A 26,207-nucleotide genomic window follows, 5' to 3' on the forward strand; every position below is an offset into this window, starting at 1 on the left:
ATCTTTAATATCATGATTTTATCACTTTTCCATCCGCCCGAAAAAAATATCCAATTTATTTGGCTGCTACAGTGGTGTAACCCCTTAAGTTGAGGTCACCAGAATCATACCCGATACGAAAGTTCAAATCAACCTAAACCACACATCTTGAAATCAAACTTAAAACTAGTAATAAGACAGTAATTATAAATTTCAATAATTTACAAATTTATTATTTAAAACTTACTTTATCCAGTATGAACATTTATAAAAATACAAAGAACATCTACTTAACAGCTTTCATATGCCAAAGTCCATCATTTAGGTAATGACAATTTTCCACGCCGATGCCTTTATTCACTTTGGCAATATCGGCTGTAGAAAGAGAAGTAATACCAATAGCTAAAGCATGTTGTTTTCCTTCTGCCATTATGGCAACAACTGTTCCTTTCTCGGCTGGAGTCATGCAGGCTCCAGGAGAAGTTAAACCGGGGCACATGATATTTGCACCTGAAACAAAGAGAGGGATATGAATAAACATGACTCGATCGTAATGGATGAGTTAAAATTCGGAGTTTAAAGTAGAAATGCCCTACATTTCAACATCCTAACATTTCTATCTTAAACTCCAAACAGTAAATACATAATTTCGACAACTTGTTAAGTTATGTTTATTTATTTGTGTGTTTTACCATCAGCGATTTTAAAAAATATATATTTTATCAATGTGCACATACTCATACCATGGATTAATAATGGTTTCATATGTTATATTAGGATACAAAATTTTAATGAAGGCTAAGATGCTAGCCAAAACGTATGGATTTTAAATAAATAAATTTTGAAAAACTCTCATACTATTTTTATTGGTAACACCTGACTTTTTAACTCAAATTAAGCATATATATATATATATATATATATATATATATATATATATATATATATATATATATTATTTATAATATTGATAATTTTGCAATACGATTTTGCACAAATTATTTCTATTCCATTATACCTGATAGAACAAATCTGATAGCTCCTTTATCAACTTGCTGCATAGGCAAGAAAAATGGGTATTTATGTAACAATTTCAAAGTCGGCATCCAAGAACCCTCTCGGTGGCGAAAGAACAATAGTTCTCCCTGTCCATTTACCATTATCTCGATATGATCGTGGCATTTTACAATTCTAAAAGTGTCCTTTTTCGGTAAAATTGCATCGACATGTGATTCTATATGTGGATAAGTTTCGAGCAATTTTGCTCGTATTCCCTTTTGAACAGAGGATTTCAATTGTTGAACACCTGACACACTTTCCTTTTCATCAAATTTTTTAAACATGTTATTAACTAATTGGCGAATTTCAGAATAATTAATACTTTTAGGTTATGCGGGTTTCTTGGTTTGAAAGCTTTGTAGAATGTCATTCGGCATCTTTCACAGCACCAACATGCAAAAGACTAAAATATAAACATGGCGGTGTGTTTCAAATTTTGGCGGTATGCACAAATTATGGAATTAATACTATTAGCCATAGATAAGGAAATTAGCTATGGAATTAATCCATTTTTACACACAATTTAATGGTCTCCGAAAATAAAAGGATGCTAAAAGGAAGTCTATTACTTAACATTACTGAAATACACCTTAATTTGTATTATTTTAGACTTATTAAATTTTTTATTTGTATATGTACAATTGGCTTGTATAAAATATTTGATTGCATAAAGCAAAATACATTCTAAATATTGCTTTAAAGCAATATAATAAATATAAATCACAAAATAAAAAAATAAAAATTATTATGAATTCACAAAAAGCCTATGACATTGCCAAATTAGGACAATATATCTCAGACTATGAAATAATAATGCAAAAATCTGAATTGAAAGTACTTAGAACAGAAAACAAAGTGTTAATGACTATGTTTATGTTTATGTTTATGCTTCTTATGTCTCTTATGTTCAGAGGTGTCATAATAATCATATTTATCACGCTTATGTTTTTCCTTTCTATCATCAGACCTTTTTTTATATTTGTGTTCTTTTGATTTGTCACTTTCATAATCTGAGGAATATCTACGTTTACTTGAAGAACTACTACTTTTATATTCATTATATTTTTTTGGTACATCATAACAGGAATCCTTTTTTGTATTCCTTGAGCGATAATCATGTGTTGAAGACTCTTTCTTATCAACAAATGACTTTTGCTTATCCAAATTTTCACTATGAGCATGAAAATAAAAATCAGACTCATTAAACTTACTACTAGAAGGCTTTTTGCCACGCAAAGTATCAACAATGCGAGAGCGACTTTGTTCATTATTTTCTCTCTCTTTACGCTTTTTCAATGTTTCTTCAAAAATATGTTCTTCAGTAAAATATTCATACTGAGATGTAGTATTTTCCTGTTCAATTACTTTGACAGCATCTTCTTTTACATTATTTAAAGAATTTGGGTTAACTAAGCCATACTTTTTTTCTAGATAATTCATATACATTTCCATTTGTGTTTCGATTGTATCTTTTAATTCTTGTTTATATCCACGGCTTGCAGGCTTGCGATATTTTGCCCTGCGTCTTTTCAAATCCCTTTTTAAAGCTAATTCATCTTGAAAAGATGAATTTTCATTTGCAGAGGTGTTAGAGTCATTTGCTAAACTGAAACTAATAAAAAGAGTATTATATCATAACTTAGAGGCGAATTAAAAAAATAAGGTCTGTATTCACACTCACTTCAAATTTAAGTCTGAATTTGTTTCTAATTCAGTATTCTTCAGCACATATTCATAAACCATAAGTCTCTCATTATTAGAAAATGCAGATTGATATTGTTCCAAACTTTGTGGGACTTTTTCTGAAATATTACGAGTACTTATTGGTAAATCAGAAGAAAAGGTAAAACAAAACTGTACAAATACTTACGAAATATATTTATAGACTAATCCATAAACAAAAATTCTATTGTAATTCCTACATGTAGGTTAGTTTATTTCATTGAAAAGATATCGTTTATAAAAAATTTAATTTTAAATATATATTAGATCAATGAAATTTTAAATAAAAGGATACTAAATGCCGCAGAGGAGTATAATAAGTAAGATTGTAACATTTTGCTTACCAGATTTTTGGTTGTATGTGTCCTTATTAATTATTTTATTTATATCTTTCATTCCTAAAATTATTGAAAATATTAGTATTGGATTATCATATGTTTGTGTATAAACAAAAAATGAAGCAACTTAATGACTATTTTATAAGAAAATATTTATTACCTAATTTTATACATGATTTAGCAGTTTCTGGTAACCATACATCAGGATAGAGTTTTTGTTCATTTAATACTTTGGAATTACTTTTAGACACATTCTTTTTTGGCTGTCCACCATTTATCTAGTAAGATACAGATATTAACGACTCAGAAAGTTACAATAATAACATTAAATTTACCTTTTCACTAAAAGTGTCTTTTTCATTCCATCCAATTTGATCCAAAAAAGAAGATAACTTGTTTTGTGTGGTGTTTAGAAATTCTTTATAAGTATCTAAAATTTGCAATCTTGTTCCTAGTGTATCTTTAAACTGCATTTTGCTTATCAAATGAATCAATTTAGTATAATTAATATCTTAATAGTTCATGTTTAATATTATTCTGTTTTTGACAGATATAGATTAATTTATATTTATATAAAAGGAACACTGACACTGACACTGACAGTTTGACAATTGTGAAGTTGGATCTTTAAGTAAAGTTTGACAGTTGGGTGACAGTTGAGTGACAGTTGTAAATAATTATTTGAGAATGTATTACATTGTTCTCAAAATGAGAATTTTATTATTTACATAATGTTAATAGATAATGTTAAAAACAATAAGTGAGTACTAATTTATTAAGTAAAATTTTGATTAAATATATTCAAAGTCTTTTTTCAGTTTTTAGGGGGTTTATTTGAAATATTGAAAATATTTTCAACTGTTATCTAAACTCTAATATGTTAGCAATTTAATAACTAAGATATGGATTCTTTAGGAGAGGGTACAATGTTAGCCCTTAATGATGTAGATATAAATTTTAGTCAATCACAAGAACCATGTACAACATATAAGTACAAGAAAAACAATATACATAATAGGTCTTCCATTGAAATAAATTGTGATAATAAGCAGAATGATTCAAAAAATTCAAATAATGCTAGTGGTGATATCAATTTAGAATGTTATTTTGATGACTCTTTTGAATATATTAATTCGCAAAAGAGTTCACAAAATAAGTCAAACCTTTTAAAAAAATTCTCAGCAAAGTACTCAATAAAAAGTAAAGAAAACATAGAGGAATTTCATTCTAGCAGTCCCATTCCATCATATAAAAATAAATCTATAGTTGACACAGATAATGATCATAACAATTCCATAAAGCAAAATGTAAATACTATTGATAACTCAGGTAATCCGACTAATATATCTGGTTTATACGATATTGATTGGAATACTGAAAATGTTTCATTTTCACAATTGAGTGAAAAACAATATCAAAATGATATACAGAACATTTCATCTTTAGTTGATGAAAAAGTTTTGGATGAGTGTATACTCGAAGATTTGTTTATACAATCAGGACTTACACTACCACAGCATAATTTAAGTTCTAGTATATTGAATAATTCACAAAAATCTTTTGTGGAGGACAAAGTCTTGAAAGATACAACTAATATTGATACAAATGAGGTGTATGATAAATCCAATGAGCAAATAAATATTTCTACTCTCAACACTGTAATAAATGATTCATGCCCTAAAGTCAATTCATCTATTCTGAAAACATCACAGACGTTACCAAAAAGTAATTTAGAAACATCACACAAGCATGAGGAATCTAGCTTAAATATAAACAGTTCCAATACTACTCGTGATCAAACATCACATAATATTCCTAATTCTGCACATAACTGTGATAAATTATTGTTAAGTAATTGGGGTTTACCGCCTCAGATTTTGCAAGAATATGCCAACCACCGTATCAAAAAATTATTCCAATGGCAAGTCGATTGTTTGGATCAACATGATATATTACACGAGAGAAAAAATTTAATTTACTCAGCTCCTACATCAGCTGGTAAAACATTAGTTTCAGAAATTCTATTAATAAAAACTGTTTTAGAAAGACACAAAAAGGTATTAGTCATATTACCATTTGTGTCTATTGTACGGGAAAAAATGTTTTATTTTCAGGTAAAATCATATTTTTGTAGAAAATTATTTCAAGGGCTTACATTTTTTTTGTATTGCAGGATATATTAGGTAGTAGTGGTATAAGAGTATCCGGTTTTATGGGTTCGCATGCTCCTGCGGGAGGTTTTCAAGCAACTCATGTAGCAGTTTGTACAATTGAGAAAGCGAATAGCATTATCAATAGGGCTCTCAGTGATGAGTCGCTTGGGGATATTGGTGCTATTATTATAGACGAATTGCATCTTGTGGGAGACCCAGGTAATAATTCGAAACTTACATAAAAAATTAATATGAATAAATAAATATTGGTTTAAACCGATCAGCTAATATAAGAATTTTGATCACAACGTACCTTCTCTATTCATCCACAATTATATATAGTAGAATCCATCATATAAAATAATGCAATCTTTTTTTTAGCAGCCTATACCCCTCCCTCCGCCCCTATTATTTTACCTGTTTTACTGTTTTTTGCAATTTTTCTACTTATTTCTACAATATTACTATATTTTTATAATCACATACGTCCTAAAAATTTCCTTAACAAACTTCAGAAAGATTTATCCAAATCCGAATAATCGTTTAAGAGGAGTATATTTACATACATCACAGAAGAATTATATATATATATATATATATATATATATATATATATATATAAATATACTAGCAAACCCGACGAACTCCGTTTCGCCACCAGATGGTTTCGTAAGAAAAATGAAGAAATTTTTTGTTTGTTTTATATTTGAAAAGGAAAAATTTGATGAGGAAAGAAAACCCAACTTATTTTTTTATATATATAGAAGATAATCTATTTGCAATTATTTAAAACAATTATTGATTATTTTTAATACTCGAATTTTTAATTACGGTGCGTGAAGTTCCAGCAATTTGCATTAGGGCACGATGCCATGCACCACTAATTTTCTTAGCTATAAACCTTGCGGAGCTCTTTCACCTTTCCAACGAATGCAAAATTGTCGAAATCGATTCGTGCGTTCTGGAGTTATTTCGTCATGAAGGAAAACCCGACTTATTTTTATATATATAGAAGATAGAAGATATATATATATATATACATATATATATTAAATATATATTTTTAAATAGTAGTTTTTTTTTTCAATTATTCCAGACCGAGGTTATATATTGGAGCTGCTTCTCACAAAAGTTAGATACATTTGTGAAAAGGATAAGTCTTTGAAGATGCAACTTATAGGAATGTCTGCCACTCTTCCAAATTTACCTTTATTAGCAAAATGGCTTGATGCCAGTTTATACCAAACAGACTTCCGTCCAATACCTTTAGAAGAACAATACAAAATTGATGAATGCATATACAATTATAAAAATGAATTTATTAGGAAAATGGTTCCCCATACCAATTTCCCCAGAGATCCCGATAACGTTATCCAACTTTGTTTAGAAACTATAATGGACTCATGTTCAGTACTGATTTTTTGCCCAACAAAAATGTGGTGCGAAAATTTAGCTCAACAAATAGCCAAAGCTTTTATGCAGCTCTTAAATGCTACAGATAATGCGATTGGAAAAAAGTTGCAAGATGAGTTAAATAAATCAGCCATAAATGAATTGATAGAACAATTAAAAAATTGTCCGGTGGGTTTGGACTCTGTTTTAAAAAATACTGTAAGCTACGGTTGTGCGTTTCACCATGCTGGTCTTACTATGGACGAAAGAGATATAATTGAAGGCGGTTTTAAAAGTAATGCATTAAGAGTTCTTGTGGCGACTTCGACTTTAAGTTCTGGTGTAAATTTGCCTGCACGCCGAGTGCTAATTAGAACACCAATTTTTCATGGCCAAAGCTTGAAAAGTTTGACCTATAGGCAAATGATAGGCAGAGCAGGACGTATGGGAAAAGATACCAAAGGTGAAAGTATACTCATATGCAACAAAAAAGATGCAAGTGTAGCCAAAAAATTAATTTCGGAGAACGAAATATCATTACAAAGTTGTCTGGTGGGCCGTGGAAAATTAGAACGTGCAATATTGGAGGTAATAGCCAGTGGTAGGGCTTCTTCACTGCAGGACTTAGAAATATTCACGAAAAGCACGCTGTTTTCAGTCCTGGTTTCAAAAAATGAAATGTCTGAGGCTATCAAGAGCACTGTTGATTTTTTAATTAAATATGAGTTAGTTCGTCAACAGGATACGAATGAAGGTGATAAGTTATGGGCTACACCGTTAGGTCAGGCCTGTTTGGCCAGTTCTATGCCTCCGGAAGATGGACTCATGCTATTTACGGAACTTGATAAGGCCAGACAATGCTTTGTTTTGGATACTGATTTACACATGATTTATCTTGTGACACCTTACAGCATATGTAGTCAGGTATCGGAATATAGTAAGATTCATATTCTTTTATCACATAGTATTTTGATTTTTGTTTATGTATTTCTTACTAATATTCTATTAGTAATAAATAATTTATAGTAATAACTTTATATTATGTTTTAGCTTGGCAATATAGATTGGCTCCTCGCATTGGACTTATGGGAGGAGCTCAGTCCAAATATGAGACGTGTAGGAGAATTAGTCGGTGTACAAGAATCCTTCCTTGTAAAAGCTATACGAGGCACTCTGAAGTTGAATTGTCCTCAAATGTATCATAAAATGCAGATACATAGAAGGTAATTATATACTCCGATCATAGTTCTGTATATAAAACAAATACAAATAAAACTAGTAGTGGAAGTTAATAATAAACTAGTTGATTTGGTATTTAGCCTTGAGGCAAGTTACATGAACTTCCCGATATTTGTAAATGATTGACTTAATCAAAAAAAAATGTGTAAATAATATACTTCATCAATCCTACTTTAAAAAAAACGATAATAATTTTAGCAAAGTTTGACGAATTTTTAAAATTAAACTACTTGTCGTAAGGCCGTAATATTACAGTAAGTTCTATAGGACCATGATGTATATCGCCAAAAAAAGTTCCATGAAAATCGGCTTAAATTTTTTTTTCAACAGTTAATTACAAGAAAACGGCTCGGTAGATTTTCACCTAAAACTAATCAGTACCATTCCCAACTAATATTTTTCGAACAGTTTTTGATTTTTTAAAATCGGTTCGGTAGGATGAGCTTAAATGTGGACGAAAAGTTTAACACTTTTTTTCAAATTGCAAAGAAACGGCTTGGCAGATCGTCGCACAAAACTGACAAACGGTTCAGGCGTTTTTGAGAAAACGTCAATCAAAAGTCTAATTTTGACAAATGCCAAAAAAGCGATACCAATTTTTGCAAACTTTGACGAATTTTTAAAGCTGAACCAGTTGTCGTAGGGCCGTAATATTTTAGTATGATATAGAAGACTATGGTATCTACCGTCAAAAAAATAATCATAAAAATCGTCGAATTTTTTTTTTTTTAATTTTATTACAAGAAAACGGCCCGGCCGATCTCTACCAAAAACTAATCAGGTCGATTCCCAACCAATATCTTTCGAACGATTTTTGAATTTTCAAAATCGATTCAGAACTGCGGGCTAAAACGTCGACGAAAAACTTTTCACTTCTCTGCTATTTACGAAGAAACGGCTTGGCCGATCGTCGCACAAAACTGACAAACAATAATCCTCATCGAGATACTTCGAATGGCTTTTACATTTTTGAAATCGGTCCAGCCGTTTTTGAGAAAACGGCGATTTACGACAAAAAATCTGTTGGCGCACACGCACACACACACACACACACATACTTTTTCCAAATTTGGTCTCATTCGATTCAGAATGGCTTGAAACGTCGAGAAAACATAAAATTAGCGAATCGGATTTTTTGATGAAAACATAAACTTCTCCTTCGGGAAGTTAATTACATGTTTATAATATTAAATATTACAGATTTTATACTGCCTTGGCGCTGCAAGAATTAGTTAATGAAGTACCATTGCAAACCGTTGCTGAAAAATTCAGATGCTCCAGAGGAGTACTGCAAAGTTTACAACAAAGTGCTGCAACTTTTGCAGGTAATTGAATATTTACTTCTAAAAATTGTAATCGGGTATATATTATTATTTTTTATCATTTATCAGGAATGGTGACCTCTTTCATCCATCAGCTAGGATGGGACTCAATGGAAATTCTCATATCGCAATTCCAGCAACGTTTGCAGTTCGGCATTCAACGCGATTTAATAGATTTAATGCGGTTTGCCCTTATTAAATGGACAAAGGGCTCGAGCAATATTTAAAGCGGGCATTGAAAATTTAATGCAGCTGGCCACTTCTGATCCGTGTGCCCTGGAGAATATTTTGTACAATTCTATGCCGTTTCTTAGTACAAACAATCAAGAGGAATCTTGTGAGGATAATGCGTTGACGAAAAATAATGTTAGATGCATATGGGTAAACGGTGAGGAAATTGTTATGGAAATATGAATAACTATACTAGCTTAGAACATCTGCAAACAAAAAAATAAACTAGTTGAAAGTGGCATTTAGCCTTAAGGCAAATTGTGTGAACATCCTGTAATAATTGACTTAATCGAAATTGAGATTTAGTTGTTCAAATGAGATTTTCAACAGTTTATTTCAACTAGTTGAAAGTTGCATTTAACCTTAAGGCAAGTTGCATGAACTACCCAAAATGTGTAATAATTGACTTGATCAAACGAAATTGAGATATAGATATTTAGATAAAATTTTCAACTGTTTATTTCAAAAATAAAGATATCGTTTTCAATTAAATTTAAACATTGCGATTTCGAATAGAATTCAAACACATTTAAATTAACTGTAATTATTAGGTTGTCAAATATCTTCCTTCCGCTTTTTTGCTCTTGGTTTATAATACAAAAAGGCAGAAGGGAGATATTTGACAACCTTACATATTAATTATATTGCACAGACACTTGTTTGTTTAAAACTGTAGCTTATAATTTTAAATTTTAATAAATTGACAATGTTTGACTCGTCACATCATCAAAGCAACTTTTGACACAAATTGAACACTGATGAATTTTTAACATTAAACTATTTGTTGTAGGGCCGTAACACTTTAGTATGACTATGGTTTCTACCGTCAAAAAAAATTCATAAAAATCGTCGAAAAAATTACTTTATTACAAGAAAACGGCCCGGCCGATTTTTCGAACGGTTATTGAATTTTCGAAATCGATTCAGAATTGCGGGCTAAAACGTGGACGACGAATTTTTCATTTTTCTGCTATTTACAAAGAAACGGCTTGGCTGATCGTAGCGCTTTTGGCTTTTAAATTTTTGAAATCGGTTCAGTCGTTTTTAAGATGTGAAAAAAAAACTAGTGGTGTATTGCATCGGGCAAATTGGTGTAACTTCCCGTACTACAAATTCAAGTTTTTAAAAAAGATTCATTTATTATAGAACTTTGAAAAAATAGATTTTTGAGTTTTTAAACTTTTTGAAGAAATGTAAAACAAATTCAATTTATTATTGAAATATCTATAAAATATGTGACAATTTGAATAATGATCATTTTTGTCCGCCAAATGGCATTTTTGCTTACTGTTTTTTATTGGATCTCCAAAACCGCTAGACCTTCCTTTGCCAAAAACTAATCAGCACGACTCCTAATCAAGAAGAATCGAATGTTTTTTTTTAATCATTTAAATCGGTTGAACCGTGTTCTTGAAATCGTCGACCAAAAATTGTATCCGCACATACAGACGCATTAATTGTTTCTAAGGTATGCCATGCCAAAATGATCAGAAACGTAGAGATATATAAAAATTTTCATATTCGACTTTTTTGCGATTATTATAACTCACCCTACAGGAAGTTAAAAAAAATGATATTTTTGGAATTTCTGCACTAGAATATCCCCTTTAGGAGGGCGCTTGCTTTAGAGGCTTCAAAAAGTCGCTTTTTTTGAAGAAAATGTACGGAAGGAAATAAATATTTAATTGAAACGAAACCTTCAGGTTTATTGTTATATATTTCAACATTTTTCTCAATTTTTTTCATTAAAATATGTGTCATAATATGCCGGGTACAAGCACTTTGCCGATGCGCCACGAGCGTGCAGGAATAATTTGGCGGGGAAAGATTCAGGTCACAATTTTCATCCGAAACAAAAAAATCAAAACAATTATATATTTTCAATAGTATAGATTCTAGTTGAAACTAAAAAATCCAGAGAAAATGAGAAATTCACCTATTTTTTGCAACTTGAAAAAAAATCATGTTTTTTTATACAAAATTTCACTTTAGATTGTTTAAAAAGTAGGTTAATTTTAACTTTTTTTAAATTTTTTTTAGGTTCAACTAGAATAGATTTCAATCCTGAATACAATGAATTTTGTCTCGTTTTGATAGGACGTTCAGTTTGCTTCCTATAATTTTTCCCCAATTGGGAAGAATCGAAAAAATTAGGAACCGACAAATCGCGCATCGAAGTTTTCGTTTCGCTCGTATACATGCTTGAAGCTTGCTCTTTAACTCCGAAAATAATTTGATTTTGTTTCTGAAATTTTAGGGATATACTCTTGGTTAGTTTTGAAAGACAGTTTTGCAAAAAAAAAATCGATTTTTTAAGCCCCCCTGCAACTATTATTCAAGTTTCTATTTTATTTCTTCAGGCAAAGCAGGACTTACGACGCGAGAAGCTGCAGATTTATTAATTCTGCATGCTCGTAAATATTTAGAGGTAGAAATGGGTTCATTGAATATAGATTGGAACAAACATAACAGTAATGATACAGTAAATACTTCGGAAAATCTAAGTAGTACAGATACATCGAATAGAGAGCAGAACACTGACAATATTATTACACAAGTAGCCAAAAATGATACGGCATGTAAAAAAGATGATTTTAGGGAACGCGAAGCGTGTTCTGATAATTCACTCATAAGTTCATTGAATTTAAGTGACAGAGCTGAGGATAATGAACAATTTTCTGATATATCGATGAATGGAGATAATAAGAAAAATGGGGTTAAAAGGGTGAAAACAGAAGCGAAGAAACAAACTGTTACAAGAAGTGTGAAACGCAAATCAGAATCTCCTGATGCCATCGGCATCAAAAGATTGAGCCTGGATGATGCTGTGGTTGGTTCTCAAGATGAAATATCAGGACCTGAAGAGACTACAAAACTGATAACAAAGACTACACCAAAAAATCCATCAACTTCAGTACAATCGCAAAGATATTCTGAATACAAGGTGCTAAAAATTATCTCTAAAATAAAGTTTATAAATGTTACGAAAAGTTTAGATGACTTTTTAGAATTTTGTACAAATATTAGAAGCGAAGAAAAGATCTCCGTAACCATAGTTTGTGACACGATACCCAAATCTGAAAATATAATAGGTAAAAAATTCACTCAAAGCCAAAGAATCGATGAAAGCAAATATAATTGCATCGTACAAGACCGCTTCATACAAGGCTTCTACATTTATTGTGGAAAAACTGAACTTTATTATCTGTCCCTTCAAAATACTTTAGTTGATGAAAATATCACATTGAAACATCGTTTGGATATTTTAAGAATCATTTTCAATTCAAAGTCTAGATGCTTAATAGCGTACAATTGCAAATCTTTAGTTAAACTAGTTTTTTATGGTTGCCAATTAGAGATAAAATGCAATTTGAGAGACCCAAAGGTTGCAGATTGGATTTTAAACACCCGTGAATCAACACCTACTCTAGAACATTTGATAAAATCATATTTAGCTAATTTTATAAAACTTTCAAAACAATTGGAAAGCAGAATAAAAGTCTCGAGCAATTGCATCATGCAATGGTTTTTATACGAGGTTTTATTTCATAAATTGAGTGAAAATACAAAAATGTATTTAAGTTTTACAGATATTGAAATGCCTAGTGTTGCATGTATAGCAAAAATGGAAGTAAGTGGCATTTGTCTGAATTGTAAAGACTTACAGAAACTGAACTGCATTGTTGAAGACAAAATGCAAAAACTCCAAAATGAAGCGTATAAGTTAACAGGCAGAAGATTTAATATGTCCTCGTCAAAAGAAGTTGCTAAAGTTTTAGGAATATTTAATGGAAAAAAAGTCAGCACTAACAAACAAGTACTTGAAACCCTCAACACTCCAATTTCAAACTTGATCATGATTTGGAGAAAACTAGAAAATACTTTAACAAAAATAATTTATCCTCTACTGCGAAATATAACTTCAAATAATAGATTACACGGACACTTTATCATGCAAACAGCAACCGGAAGAATTGTTATGTCTGAGCCCAATATTCAAAATGTTCCAAAGGATTTTGCTGTAGACGATGAATTAAAAAATTTAAGTTGCCGTTCAATATTTTCTTCTAAGGACGGTTACCGAATTGTATCCGCAGATTATAGACAACTTGAATTCAGAATTTTGACCCATTTATCAGAAGATCCGATTCTGTGTGATATATTAAAATCGAACAAGGATGTATTCAAATCGATTTCTGCTCAATGGAATAACGTTTCAGAAGATGAAGTGGATGATGTAATGAGACAACGAACTAAACAACTAATTTATGGAATGATTTATGGCATGGGTACAAAAGCTTTGTCGCATACACTTAATGTCACTGAACTGGATGCATTAACATTTTTAGAATCATTCAACCGAGCATACCCTGTATTACATAGGTAATAAATTTAACTAAAAATATTCATCATCTAGTAAATAATATATTTTTTATATAATAGGTACACAAAAAGCGTTATTCAAAAGTGCAGTGAAACTGGTTTTGTAGAAACTATTAAAGGAAGGCGACGTTATTTGCCCAATATTAACCAAAGCAGCAGATCATTAAAAGGTAAACAGATACTGTAAATTTAATCTAATTAATATTAATTATTTTAATCCCCTTGTCTATTTTTATCAGGTCAAGCAGAAAGGCAAGCTCTAAATACAACAATACAAGGTTCCGCAGCTGATATATCCAAAATTGCTATGGTGAAAGTCGACACCTTTGTTAGCAAAAAAATAGAACAATGTTCTCAATTCAGTAACAGTGATCGAACTGCAAAATTTGAGAATGACTCAATTTGTTTGATGCTGCATATGCATGATGAATTAATATATGAAGTACAAGAAAATTGTGTTGAAGAATTTGTGAAAATTCTTAAGGATTCCATGGAAAATGCAATTTTGTTTGAATGTTCCACTTCCCGTGAATATAAAAGTTGGTGATTCCTGGGGCAGTATGAAAGATTATAATGTTTGAGATTTTAATCGATGTTATGTTTTAAAAACTTATTAATATTTAAAATTTTAATATTTTGCTGTTTTGAATTTATTTTTTAAATATAACATTTTATGAAAAAAATTGCTTAAAATAAATACATCATGATTAATGATTTAACTTTGTGTATGGGTTTGTAAACATTCTCTGAATTTTAATAATATTCAATGGATTTGATCAAAAATACAGAATCGAGTACCTTGTTGCATTTTTTAAAAACACTTTGGTTTTAACAAAATGCACAGTTGTCTTATCTTTAATCATAAAAATAATATATTTCAAAAATAATTTGCAGTTCATACGAACAGATTAAATATTTCTTCTAAATCGTCCAAACGGCACTTAATTGAAATATGCGAAGATTTTATATAATCTACAAAAATTTTTGAAGTTAAACTTCTTTAGGCGCAATTAGGGTGTAAATCTGAGCAAAAACAACGAAAGTGCGCTACGGCAGAGTCGAGTGCCAATGATTCGTCATTTGTTATCGATCATTTCTATAAGGGTTAATTGTGATTGGTCGTCGTGTCGAGTGAGAATGATTGCTTTGATTGTATATATATAATAATTTGTATTATTCGTATTTACTATATATTTGTAGAAATTATTTTTATAGGCGAGACACATACTACAGCTGTTCAAAAAATGAGACAGTACCGTTAGCAAAATACTGAAAAAAACAAACAGTCAATAAATGTATGTTAATTTACTGAAAGCTGAAACTATATACTTAAATGAAACTCCAGAAAATAACAATTAAGTTTAAAAATGTGTGTTGTTACAATTTATCAAGTTGTTCACATACAACACTTCTTTATGTTATCCATATAATATATTATAAGTAAAATTTATTTGTAATCTTTATCAATTTCATCAAAATATGACATTCAAATTCAAATTTTTGTATATTAACTTACTTTCATAGGTATTGACAAAGCGATCCATGTGCACAACAATCATAAAATATTTTTATAGGTTAATTATATAATAAATTATTCACTAGTTTAATATACAGTTAATAATTCACAAAGCACTAACATTTTTCATACAGAATTATAAATTTACACCGTTTTTGCAAAAATGTCAAAATATATGTCAAAGACGCCATGTTTGATCCAATGACAAAAACAAAAGGCGCGAATTTCAAATCTGAAGATTGATCGAGTATTTTCAAAGTATTTAATGTTAGATTTATTTACACATCTTGCAAATTTTACTTAAGTTTTCTGCTAGCATTTGTAACTGTTTTTTAGTATCAGCATCAAATTTCGGCAAATCTTCAGGATCAATTTTTCCTAACTGTGTGGGGAACAAGGCAAGATGTTTTCCATCGGGCATTGGTATATTAACATTGGCCAATTCTTCGCCAACAACACTAAAAACAGATATTGTTTTTAGAATAGTAGCCAAAATGTAAAATTAATGATACTACTGAATATTTGATCATAATAACATTTGCTAAAAACCACATACATTTATGTGAATACATTTTTGGTGCGATTAAAATTGAGATAGTAAATGAAACCCAGAATTATTCATGAAAGTATGGTTGAAAGTTGAAAGAAGAAATAAAAATAGAATTTGCGTTACTGTTTTAATAATATTATGTCCAAATCACTGATAATTCCAATTTTACTATCAACACAAAGCATATAAATAAAGTAATGCACATACCTGGACACCAGGAGTGGACTTCCCGCCAAAGACATGGCAATTTCTCCTTGAGCAGGCCTCCTCATAAGCATTAAAGTTTGATTTTTAGTAACCTAAGAATGAAATAAGAAACAAATGTATACAAATAAAAAATTCATGATATACCAAAATAAAAATGTTTTTATTTATTATAGAAGCATTACCTTGGGTGTGATCATTCCATAAGTTGATTTATTTATAGTTTTGTTCCTCATTGGTGTTTTGAATCGACTTTTCGATAATATACTTTTTGGACCCATTCTACTTGGTGTGAGATGAGTTATATTAACTTGTTTTTTAGTAGTACCAGCAATCTTGGCAATCTTTAGCCTTGATGCTTCTGTAAGATAGCCTTAAATAGCAGTTTATAAGAAAGTAACCAAAAGATATGATAAAGAACAAATGCTCAAATACACATACAAAGTGTTTGATAACATTTTAGAGTAGTAATATTTATTTAACATACCTTCATCATCAGAGGACATTTTCCTCTTCTTATTGTTCTGTGACATATCAATCTTTGATTGTTCTGCGACCTCGGCTTCTTTTATCTAATAAAAAATATAACAATTTGTGAATAAACATAAAACAAATTAGTGATTCCATAAAAGAAATGTAATTGCAAAATGATAGTAGGACCAGAATAAAGATGCTAAATACAATTCTAAAATAAAAATAATTCTACTTACTAATTGAGTTAACGGTTTTGATGACGCCTGCGCCTGTTGCATTTTAAGCAAACTTAGAGCTTTAAACAGTAACTTATCAGCATTGCTATTCACTTCTTTCAATTTCATCGCAACTGCAAGTTTTTTGAAACAATCATAGAAAAAACATAAATAAAATAAACAATAATGGGATATAGGAGCAAAAATGAAGAAATAAGCAAAAATATTATGTAAATTTATGAAGACTATGTGCAACAATGTTTGTAAATATTTATACATCATATTTACATTATATGTGTAATATACTTTGAAGTAGCATTAAATCATAGATAAGCATTAAATGATTCTTAGTGTTACAGAGAAATAATCACACTTATAATAAACTTCCAACCTAAGTAAAAAATAATTGCATTTTACTTAAGTTTATTTCATTTGATTGCACATTTCACAATTCTTCCAATATAAAATAATAATAAAAATAAATAAATATATACCTTCTTGTTTGAACATTTCGTATTCTTTGACGACCATTTTTAACAAATAATATTAACACTTGGATAAAACAAATAGTTTGGCTTTTAAAAACTTTTACACGAATATTAATAAAACAATTGATAACACAAATCTCGATTTAGTTATCAAACTATTAAAAGTGACATTTTTCAGTTAGGAATAAGATTTAATAATAAAACGAATCACACCGGTAAAATAAAAGCTCGTTAAAATCATAAAAGTGACAGATGCAGCAAAGCGGCTGCCATTAGATCGAAACAATTGCTAGTTCGCTCTTAACTCGACAGTGGCGCTCGCGTTTGTTTTTAACGGTTATAAGTTTGAAATAATATTTTAAATTTAAAAAAAATAAATAAACGAAATCAAATTAACAGATTTTTTATGAATATTCAAGGTTATTTTGAAAGAAAAAAAATACAAAACCGAGAAGGAGTGTTTTTGCTCGCCAGTGAAGGGGCTTATTTCAAATTGTTTCCATTGGAGATAATACCATTTTTTCAAATGTTAGATAATTATCAAATACCAAAAATAAAAGGCATCACATTCTTAAAAACATTAAGATATTTTTACCAACTTTCTCATTAGTTAAGCGTTCAAATAATATTACAGCAGAGATCGAATATAGCAATATAAAATTAATTAATTTTATTTCGTATTAAAAAAACAAGTCTTCAACTTCTTTCAATAATAATTAAAATGTCTATTTCAGTAATGTGATATTGGTATCCATATAAGTGCGTTGGTCAATTATAAAAAAAACATCACTTTTTTAGAATAAATAGCAGAAAGTTGTTTGCGGTCCATTGAGCACAGACCTTTCTTTTATTAACTCTGATTGTCCCTAAATAGAAGAAAGTACATATCAATTTACAAGATAAAATGACTACTTTGTGGAATGGTTTTGTTATATTTTATAAAACTGTATTTTTACCTTCGCGCAGCGTAAGTTATTCAAATCGTAATTGAAAATCAAAATTTTTGCATATTTTTACGTTTTAAAGGTTTCTGAACATTTTGGCATACCTTAGAAAAAAATGTATGAGTATGAGCATATGTATGGATACAATTTTTCGTTCAAGATTTCGGGCGATTTGAATGGTTCAAAAAACATTCGATTCCTATTGAAAGGGAGATGTGCTGATTAGTTTTTGGCAAAGGCAGGTCCACGGAACAAAGAGTGCAGAAAATAGAATTCGAGTTTTTGAGAGAACGAAGCATCCGATTTGAATGATTCAAAAAACAATTCGTAATGATGGGGAGAAGTGGTGATTAGTTTTTCGCAAAGATAGGTCCAGTCGTTTCGGATCTAAATGTGCAAAAAATTGCAGTTTTTGAAAAAACAAACGCATCTGATTTGAATGATTCAAAAAGAGAAGCAAAAAAATTTTTCAAAATTTTGTTTTTTTCAATATTGAAAGTTTGCCTTAAGGCACATTGCTGGAACACTACTTTAATTTTTAAACTTTTCGTCAAAAATTCAAAATTTAAGTTAAAACCGGAAGTTTCGGCAATTTGCTTTAAAGCACGATTAATAACGTTATTTAAGACTCAAAACTTGATAATTCATGAATGAAAATTACAACCAACATTAAGAGAGACAAACCGCAATCTGCTGTTTTTCAAGAATTCATTTTTATGAATAGATATTTAAATTTATCACGTTTGAGCATTTTCGATCTCCACTCATCCGTTAAGAACTCTTAAACAGAAATAAGTAGAAGTGGAATAGTTTCTCCATATATATAAAACAACATTTGTTATTATTTAGAAAGATATTTCTACAAATTACGTTTAGATTAGTTCTAAATCGTGAATTCCAATAATTTATAAAAAATTAATTTCGTTTATTATGAATTTAAGAAACTTGGTAAGCATAACTGTTATCTATTCAATACGGATTTTAATTTTAATTCTGTCTAAAGTTCTACATCTCACTTATATACTTCAAATAAATAATTTTAACTTTGCAGTTCAGTTTATATATTCCTTATAAATATTAGACAATGACCTTCATTTTAAATCCGATTGATTAAGTTCTATCCATTTTTACTTTTTATGTAAATATATATAAACGTCGTCTCCCAATTCATAAGTTCTTATATTTTGTCTATAAAGCACGAATAATGAAAGGTACAGTATTTATAATAATGTATTTAAAAACATTTGAGATTCCTCAAATATTTCATTAAGGTACGGTAAGTTCCAGCAATTTGCCTTGAGGCACGATGCCATACACGACTAGTTTTTGTTTTCAATCAAAAGAAAACCAAAATTACCAATTATAAGACTCGATTTACCTCAAAAACCAATTATTACTAAAATTTGCGACTTTTGCTTGAGACTTTTCTAATATAAATATTAAATCACATTGTCCAATTGTCTATAATAATTTAATAATTTGCAGTAATTGTTTTTTTTTATCACCATTCAATGTAATATGTAACATATGAAATAATATTTTTTGTTACCACGACTAAACTTCAAAATTAATTTACCATTTTTCCAACGCACTAAGAAATTTTTAATTATATTCGTTAATATAAATGTATTATTTTTTAAAAACAAATTAATAGGCAGGCAAATTATTATTACAGTTAAATCTTTCGCTATTTTTACTGATGTTCTTTTTGAACTGTGGTGTAATGGCAAGAACGCTTAATTTCCACCCAGGTGAGAATTTTTTTCATAAATAGAATATAAAATAATAAAGTATATATATATATATATATATATATATATATATATATATATATATATATATATATATGTATAATATATAATGTATATATATATATATATAATCAAGTTTTGTTAAATAAAATTTATAAATAATATATCAATGATTATTTAATAACGAAATTATTAAATGATATAAATATTATTTAATACTATACAATTAAAATGATTTATTTACAAAACTAATGCAACTACTCTCAAATGTTTAAAAATTAAACAAATATTAATGTACTATTTTTTATGAATTATAACTTTTAGATTTACAGTGAAAGTTTGTATGTTTTTAACAACAATTTTTTTTATTACTAGATTAGATTTTTGTTTTATTTAAAAAATTAATTAAATTTAAAATTAAATTTAAAAAATTAAAGATATAATGCCAGTTTATGCTACAAAATTTTTATCATTATCAGAATTATCTCGAAATGCAGTAAAAGAGACATGATATTTCTCACCACCACGTTGTGGGGGCCCGTCAGGACTTATATCAAAACAGACCAAAATGCAAATTTCATGTGGGGAGTTCGTCATCGTATCAACAGTTAACAAATATAGACAATAAGTATAAAATTTGTATCTTAAAATGTAATAATAAAATGCTAAGTCTAATTAAATAATTGAAATTATTAGTGTTTTAACTATTACTCTACTACAATTCACTAACAAATTTAGAATTATTTACACATCTTGCAAATTTTAGTTTAATTTTCCGCAAGCATTGTAATTGTTTTTTAGTATCAGCATCAAATTTCGGCAAATCTTCAGGATCAATTTTTCCTAACTGTGTGGGAAACAAGGCGAGATGTGTTCCATCAGGCATTGGTATATTAACATTGGCCAATTCTTCGCCAACAACACTATAAACAGATATTGTTTTATAATACTCGCCAAAATGTGAAATAATTATTACTAACTTTAGTTCAATTCAGGGATAGATATTAATTAAAAGTAGTGTTCGACGTGTAATTAAATTCTGCTTTGTGAATATATTTTTGGTGTAAAATTGAGATTTGATAGCATAAAAAACAATCAGCCTCATTATTACTAATTGAAGCCCGGAGTTATTCATGAAAAAAATGCATATGAAAAAGTTATTGTTTTAACCCCCTAGATTCTACTATCAATATAAAACATATATAAAGTAATGCACATACTTGGACACCAGGAGTGGACTTCCGGCCAAGGACATAGCCATTTCCCCTTGGACAGGCCTTCTCATAAGCATTAAAGTTTGATTTTTAGCAACCTGAGAATAAAATAAGAAAAATATATCTACAAATAAAAAGAAATTTCATAACAAATTTTATTTATTATAGAATCATTACCTTGGGGGTGATCATTCCATAATTTGATTTATTTATAGTTTTGTTCCTCATGGGTGTTTTGAATCGACTTTTTGATAATATACTTTTTGGACCCATTCTGCTTGGTGTGAGAACAGTTATATTAACTTGTTTTTTAGTAATACCACCGATCTTGGCAATCTTATGTCTCGATGCTTCTGTAAGATAACCTTAAATAGCAATTTATAAGTAAGTGATCAAGATATGATAAAAAACAAATGCTCAGATACACATAAGTGTTTGATAACATTTTGGAATAGCAATATCTGTTGAACATACCTTCATCTTCGGAAGACATTTTCCTTTTCTTATCGTTCTGTGACATATCAATCTTTGATTGTTCTGCAACCTCGGCTTCCTTTATCTAATAAAAAATATAACAATTTGTAAATAAACATGAAACAAATTAGTGATTCCATAGAAGAAATGTAATTGCAAAATGTTAATAGGCCCAGAATAAAGATGTTAAACACAATTTTAAAATGAAAGTAAATATACTTACTAATTGTGTTAACGGTTTTGATGAAGCCTGCGCCAGTTGCATATTAAGCAGGCTTATGGCTTTAAACAGTAGCTTATCAGCATTGCTATTTACTTCTTTCAATTTCATCGCAACTGCAATTTTTTTGAAACAAAAATCATAGAAAATATATAAATAAAATAATCAATATTGCACAGTGGAGCAAAAAAACCGTAATTGTACAATAACTTAAGGACTATGTGTAACTACATTTTGTGAATATTATATGTCTATTATACTTTGAAGTAACATTAAATGTTTCAGAGTGTTACAGAGAAATAATCACAGTTATAATAAACTTCCAACATAAGTGAAAAATAATTACATTTTACTTAAGTTTAATTCATTTGATTGCACAATTCGCAATTCTTTAATCTAAAATAATTCAAATTGCTTAAAAATAAATATATACCTTCCTGTTTGAACATTTCGTATTCGTTGACGACCATTTTTAACAAATAATATTAACACTTGGATAAAACAAATAGTTTGGCTTTTAAAAACTTTTACACGAAGATTAATAAAACAAGTGATAACGCAAATCTCAATTTGGGTATCAAACTATTAAAAGTGATTTTTATCTGTTAGGAATAAGATTTAATAATAAAACGAATCACACCGGTAAAATAAAAGCTCGTTAAAATCATAAAAGTGACAGATGCAGCAAAGCGGCTGCCATTAGATCGAAACAATTGCTAGTTCGCTCTTAACTCGACAGTGGCGCTCGCGTTTGTTTTTAACGGTTATAAGTTTGAAATAATATTTTAAATTCAATAAAAAATAAAACGAAATCAAATCAAAGAATTTACTTATTTTTAACAATAATATGCGATAAACATAAGTACAAAATAGATTCAAATTATATTATAAATCAAATCTCTAAAAATATTGCAAATATCTAAAAAATGTCACAATTACCTATCCTCATTATGTAAAAAGTTCTTATAAATTTGTGGAACTGAATAAGGACCGAAACATTACGGACGATCATATTTTTTCAAGAAAATGGGAATTATCTTTAAGATAATATTTATTTAAAAAACTTAGACAAATAATCTGCATAATGTAATCACTTAACTATTTAAGTTAAATTTATGAATACTACTACAACCATGTAATAAAAATTTCCTAAAATATTTAAAAGAAAATCTCGAAAATGAATATGTGAGCTAAATATAAGTGATACAATAGTTCTTATTTAAATTGCCACTCACAATTAGAAACTTTATTTCATAGCATATATAAACAATATTATAAAAAATATAATTGATTTCACAGAAATTAATTATTGTTCAACAATCTAAATAATGAGAACATACATAAAATTCATACTGAAACAAACAACATATCAATTAGAAAGTATCTTAAAATAAAATGCAAAATGTAATAGTTATTCTAAATTATTCAGCATCTTCAAATTGTCCATCTGTTGAAAGAAAAACAAGATTTGATAATATATTAAAAATAATTATTTGAGAAATTGAGAAAATGTGATTATAAAAAACATTTTATACCATCATCAAGATCATCCGGATCATGTATGGATAATCGTTCTATATCACCTCCTCCGTTCTCATGCCATTCCTCAAAATCACTATCTCCACCACTATCATCTGTGAAAATATAATGAATCATGCCAGAAAACTCTTTTGTTATTGAAAGCTAAGCAATAAATATTGCTATTAAACTATGAGCTCCTTAAAAACAATATTAATTTTAATAGTAATATAAATAGTAATTTTAATAGTAATAGATAGTGATTTATTTACCCACCTTTGTTCTCTTCATCAGGATTCATAACTTGACATTCATTCATAATTTGATATATTTGATTCAGATTATCTTTATTTTCAGGCAACAGCCACATCTCAGTCATGATAGGCTCGTCGTCTTCTGATTCACCATTTTCATTATTTTCGTTTGTCGCATTTTCCCAAGAAAATAGAAAATCGACTTGCAGATATATTGCTGAATCAGGTGTAGATGTTATCGCATGCATAATCACATTTTTCCATGGAATAGAGAAACCTCGATTCTGAGTTGTATTGAACCAGCATAATGTTCTAAAGGAAACAAATGCTTAATAAACTCATGTGTTTGTAGAAATTGTATTAATTGGAATGGAAGCAATTAAAAACATGTGTCCTCTACACAAGAGTTAGGGATTCAAATTAGCCTTAAAGGTTTTGGTTTTGATATTTCATGCTAATTAATATTTCACTTACGTTTCTGTTAGATAGACAGTCCCACATCCAACAGGGGCATGGTTCACCCTTAACGTCGTGTTCTCTTCATTGTACATAATTCCGCTCGTAGGGGGGCTGTCAGAGAAATAAACGACCATTCTAAAAGCAAAACAATGAGCAATGAAACGACATGAAAAACTGTTGTGAATAATATATCTTACTTTTTCTGCTGACGTAAAAAATCAATTAATCGATATAATTAATAAAATATTTGCTATGCAAAATACTGTCAATCCCGGCTTAACCTAAAATGCAAAACGTAGATTTTTATTTAAGCGGCGTTTAGTATTGCCATATCGGTTGAAAATTATCTTTTAAGTTGTCAAAAAAACCGTTAAATTTAAAAATGAATTTTGAAAGCAATATTGGATTTTGTTTTAAGAATATTTCAATAATTAATATATATATACGGGAGTAAAAAACTAAAATTTATAGGATAATAATCAATAGATTTAAATTTTTACCTGTACGTTTTGTATATAGATAAGCAGATTTTTTTTTAAATCATTCAAATCGGATGCTTAGTTCCCTCAAAAACTGCCATTGCATATTTAGCTGTGTATCTCCGAAATGGCTGGACCCGTCTTTGCCAAATTGTAATAACCACTTATCCCCATCATTACAAATCGAATGTTTTTTGGATCATTCAAATCGGTTGATCCGTTTTCTTAAAAACTGTCATTTTTAGCACTTTTTGCTCCATATCGCTGGACCTGCCTTTGCCAAAAACTAATCACCAATCTCCCTGTCAACAGAAATCGATTGCTTTTTAAATTTTTCAAATCGGCTCATCCATACGCCCGAAATCGTCGACGGAAAATTGTCTCCATACATACACACACACACATCCGTTTTATATGAAGTATGCCAAAATGTTCAGAAACCTCTGAAACGTGAAGACATGCAAAAAAAAAATTTGATTTTTGGCCCATTGCTATAACTTACCCTATGGGAAGTTAATAATAATGATAAATTTAGCAAATACTATAAAACATGAAAAAATATTTTAAGCCAATATACTAAAAACACAAATGAAAATTGTAGTAGTAACGTAGTAAGATGAGCTAAAGATGATATATAACTATGCATCACTAACAATATTATAAAAAAGCACCACAATATTTTTAGTAATTTTAAATTTCAAAGTATGCTTTGGCCAAAAACCCAAAACCAGAAATCTCCTCATTAACCTCACATATATTATATTTAATTCACTATTACACAACTCACTACTAATATAAACTCAGTCAACTTACTAAGTCATTTAAAATCATATTATTTTTATTTCTTATATAATGACAAATATATACAGTTCAGGTACGTGAACTAAAAAAACATATTCAAGGAACATTTTATTAATGACTATATGATAACCAAATCATTGGTAATCACAGATGAAACTAGCTTTAAATGCACCAAATTTAATGGTGATCGCTCTTCAAAAACTCTTCATACTCTTTCTCACTCATCAATTTATTCACCTCTTCAGGCTTCGTCAGATTTACTTTGAATAACCAACCTGTAACAAAAACAGTACATTAATTATTACAAAATATTTATATATATATATATATATATATAAACTAAAATTCAAATAATTTATTAGTTACAATTCATTTACTAGTTATTCTATTTACCCTGATCATAGCATGATGTGTTAATCAAAGCTGGTGAATTTTCTACAGCTGAGTTTTTTTCAGTAACTTTGCCCGAAACAGGAGAATATAATTCTGATGCTGCCTTTACACTTTCTAATGCTCCGCATTCATCCTTTTGAGAAAGATCTGTACCTGCATCAGGGAGCTGGGCATAAACAACATCTCCGAGGGCTTCCTGAAATAAAAATAGTACCATCTCATATGATAGCAAAACAGTTCTACTTCAATCCTGTGTGAACTTACGCGCACTCTTTTTTATTTATTAAACTGACCTGAGCATATTTTGAGATTCCTACAGTCCCTACATTGCCTTCGACAACAACCCATTCATGTTTATCTGTGTACTTACGTTCTGAAAAGAAAAGGAAAAATTAGATTACATATGGTGATATATATATATATATATATATATAT

At 29.3% G+C, this 26,207-nt stretch overlaps 6 protein-coding genes across 6 annotated transcripts; 1 reads left to right on the forward strand and 5 right to left on the reverse strand.

The window, feature by feature from the left end:
* Positions 1–236: 236 nt before the first annotated feature.
* LOC113365555 (malignant T-cell-amplified sequence 1 homolog) lies at positions 237–1,377 on the reverse strand. Its single transcript, XM_026607086.1, has 2 exons — positions 998–1,377; positions 237–489 (listed from the first exon to the last, which is right to left on the reverse strand). Exons 1-2 carry the CDS (start codon positions 1,320–1,322, stop codon positions 266–268), a joined length of 549 nt encoding a protein of 182 aa, XP_026462871.1. The 5' UTR covers positions 1,323–1,377; the 3' UTR covers positions 237–265.
* Positions 1,378–1,896: 519 nt separating this feature from the next.
* LOC113365548 (E3 ubiquitin-protein ligase Topors-like) lies at positions 1,897–3,571 on the reverse strand. Its single transcript, XM_026607080.1, has 5 exons — positions 3,434–3,571; positions 3,259–3,376; positions 3,105–3,158; positions 2,720–2,840; positions 1,897–2,650 (listed from the first exon to the last, which is right to left on the reverse strand). Exons 1-5 carry the CDS (start codon positions 3,569–3,571, stop codon positions 1,897–1,899), a joined length of 1,185 nt encoding a protein of 394 aa, XP_026462865.1.
* Positions 3,572–4,000: 429 nt separating this feature from the next.
* On the forward strand, positions 4,001–14,399 carry LOC113365549 (DNA polymerase theta-like). The gene is given in 11 exon segments (XM_026607081.1): positions 4,001–5,212; positions 5,272–5,470; positions 6,348–7,567; positions 7,694–7,866; positions 9,083–9,207; positions 9,274–9,389; positions 9,391–9,592; positions 11,796–13,818; positions 13,879–13,988; positions 14,058–14,320; positions 14,322–14,399. Coding segments are annotated over 11 exon segments (5,721 nt in total).
* Positions 14,400–15,608: 1,209 nt separating this feature from the next.
* On the reverse strand, positions 15,609–22,502 carry LOC113365550. The gene is made up of 6 exons (XM_026607082.1): positions 22,302–22,502; positions 21,872–21,984; positions 21,649–21,733; positions 21,352–21,539; positions 21,181–21,272; positions 15,609–15,792 (listed from the first exon to the last, which is right to left on the reverse strand). Exons 1-6 carry the CDS (start codon positions 22,336–22,338, stop codon positions 15,609–15,611), a joined length of 699 nt encoding a protein of 232 aa, XP_026462867.1. The 5' UTR covers positions 22,339–22,502.
* Positions 22,503–23,289: 787 nt separating this feature from the next.
* Positions 23,290–24,412, reverse strand: LOC113365551 (methylosome subunit pICln-like). The gene is made up of 5 exons (XM_026607083.1): positions 24,297–24,412; positions 24,115–24,234; positions 23,663–23,952; positions 23,404–23,502; positions 23,290–23,315 (listed from the first exon to the last, which is right to left on the reverse strand). Exons 2-5 carry the CDS (start codon positions 24,231–24,233, stop codon positions 23,290–23,292), a joined length of 534 nt encoding a protein of 177 aa, XP_026462868.1. The 5' UTR covers position 24,234; positions 24,297–24,412.
* Positions 24,413–25,543: 1,131 nt separating this feature from the next.
* LOC113365547 (glycine cleavage system H protein, mitochondrial-like) lies at positions 25,544–26,149 on the reverse strand (the record flags this gene model as incomplete). Its single annotated transcript, XM_026607079.1, has 3 exons — positions 25,544–25,654; positions 25,773–25,968; positions 26,066–26,149. Coding segments are annotated over 3 exons (378 nt in total), but the record flags the coding sequence as incomplete, so codon positions are not given.
* Positions 26,150–26,207: the final 58 nt, after the last annotated feature.

This window comes from Ctenocephalides felis, unplaced genomic scaffold (assembly GCF_003426905.1).
Source record: "Ctenocephalides felis isolate EL2017-DRISC unplaced genomic scaffold, ASM342690v1 CF-g0.4_SCAFFOLD_01107, whole genome shotgun sequence".
NCBI lineage: Eukaryota > Metazoa > Arthropoda > Insecta > Siphonaptera > Pulicidae > Ctenocephalides > Ctenocephalides felis.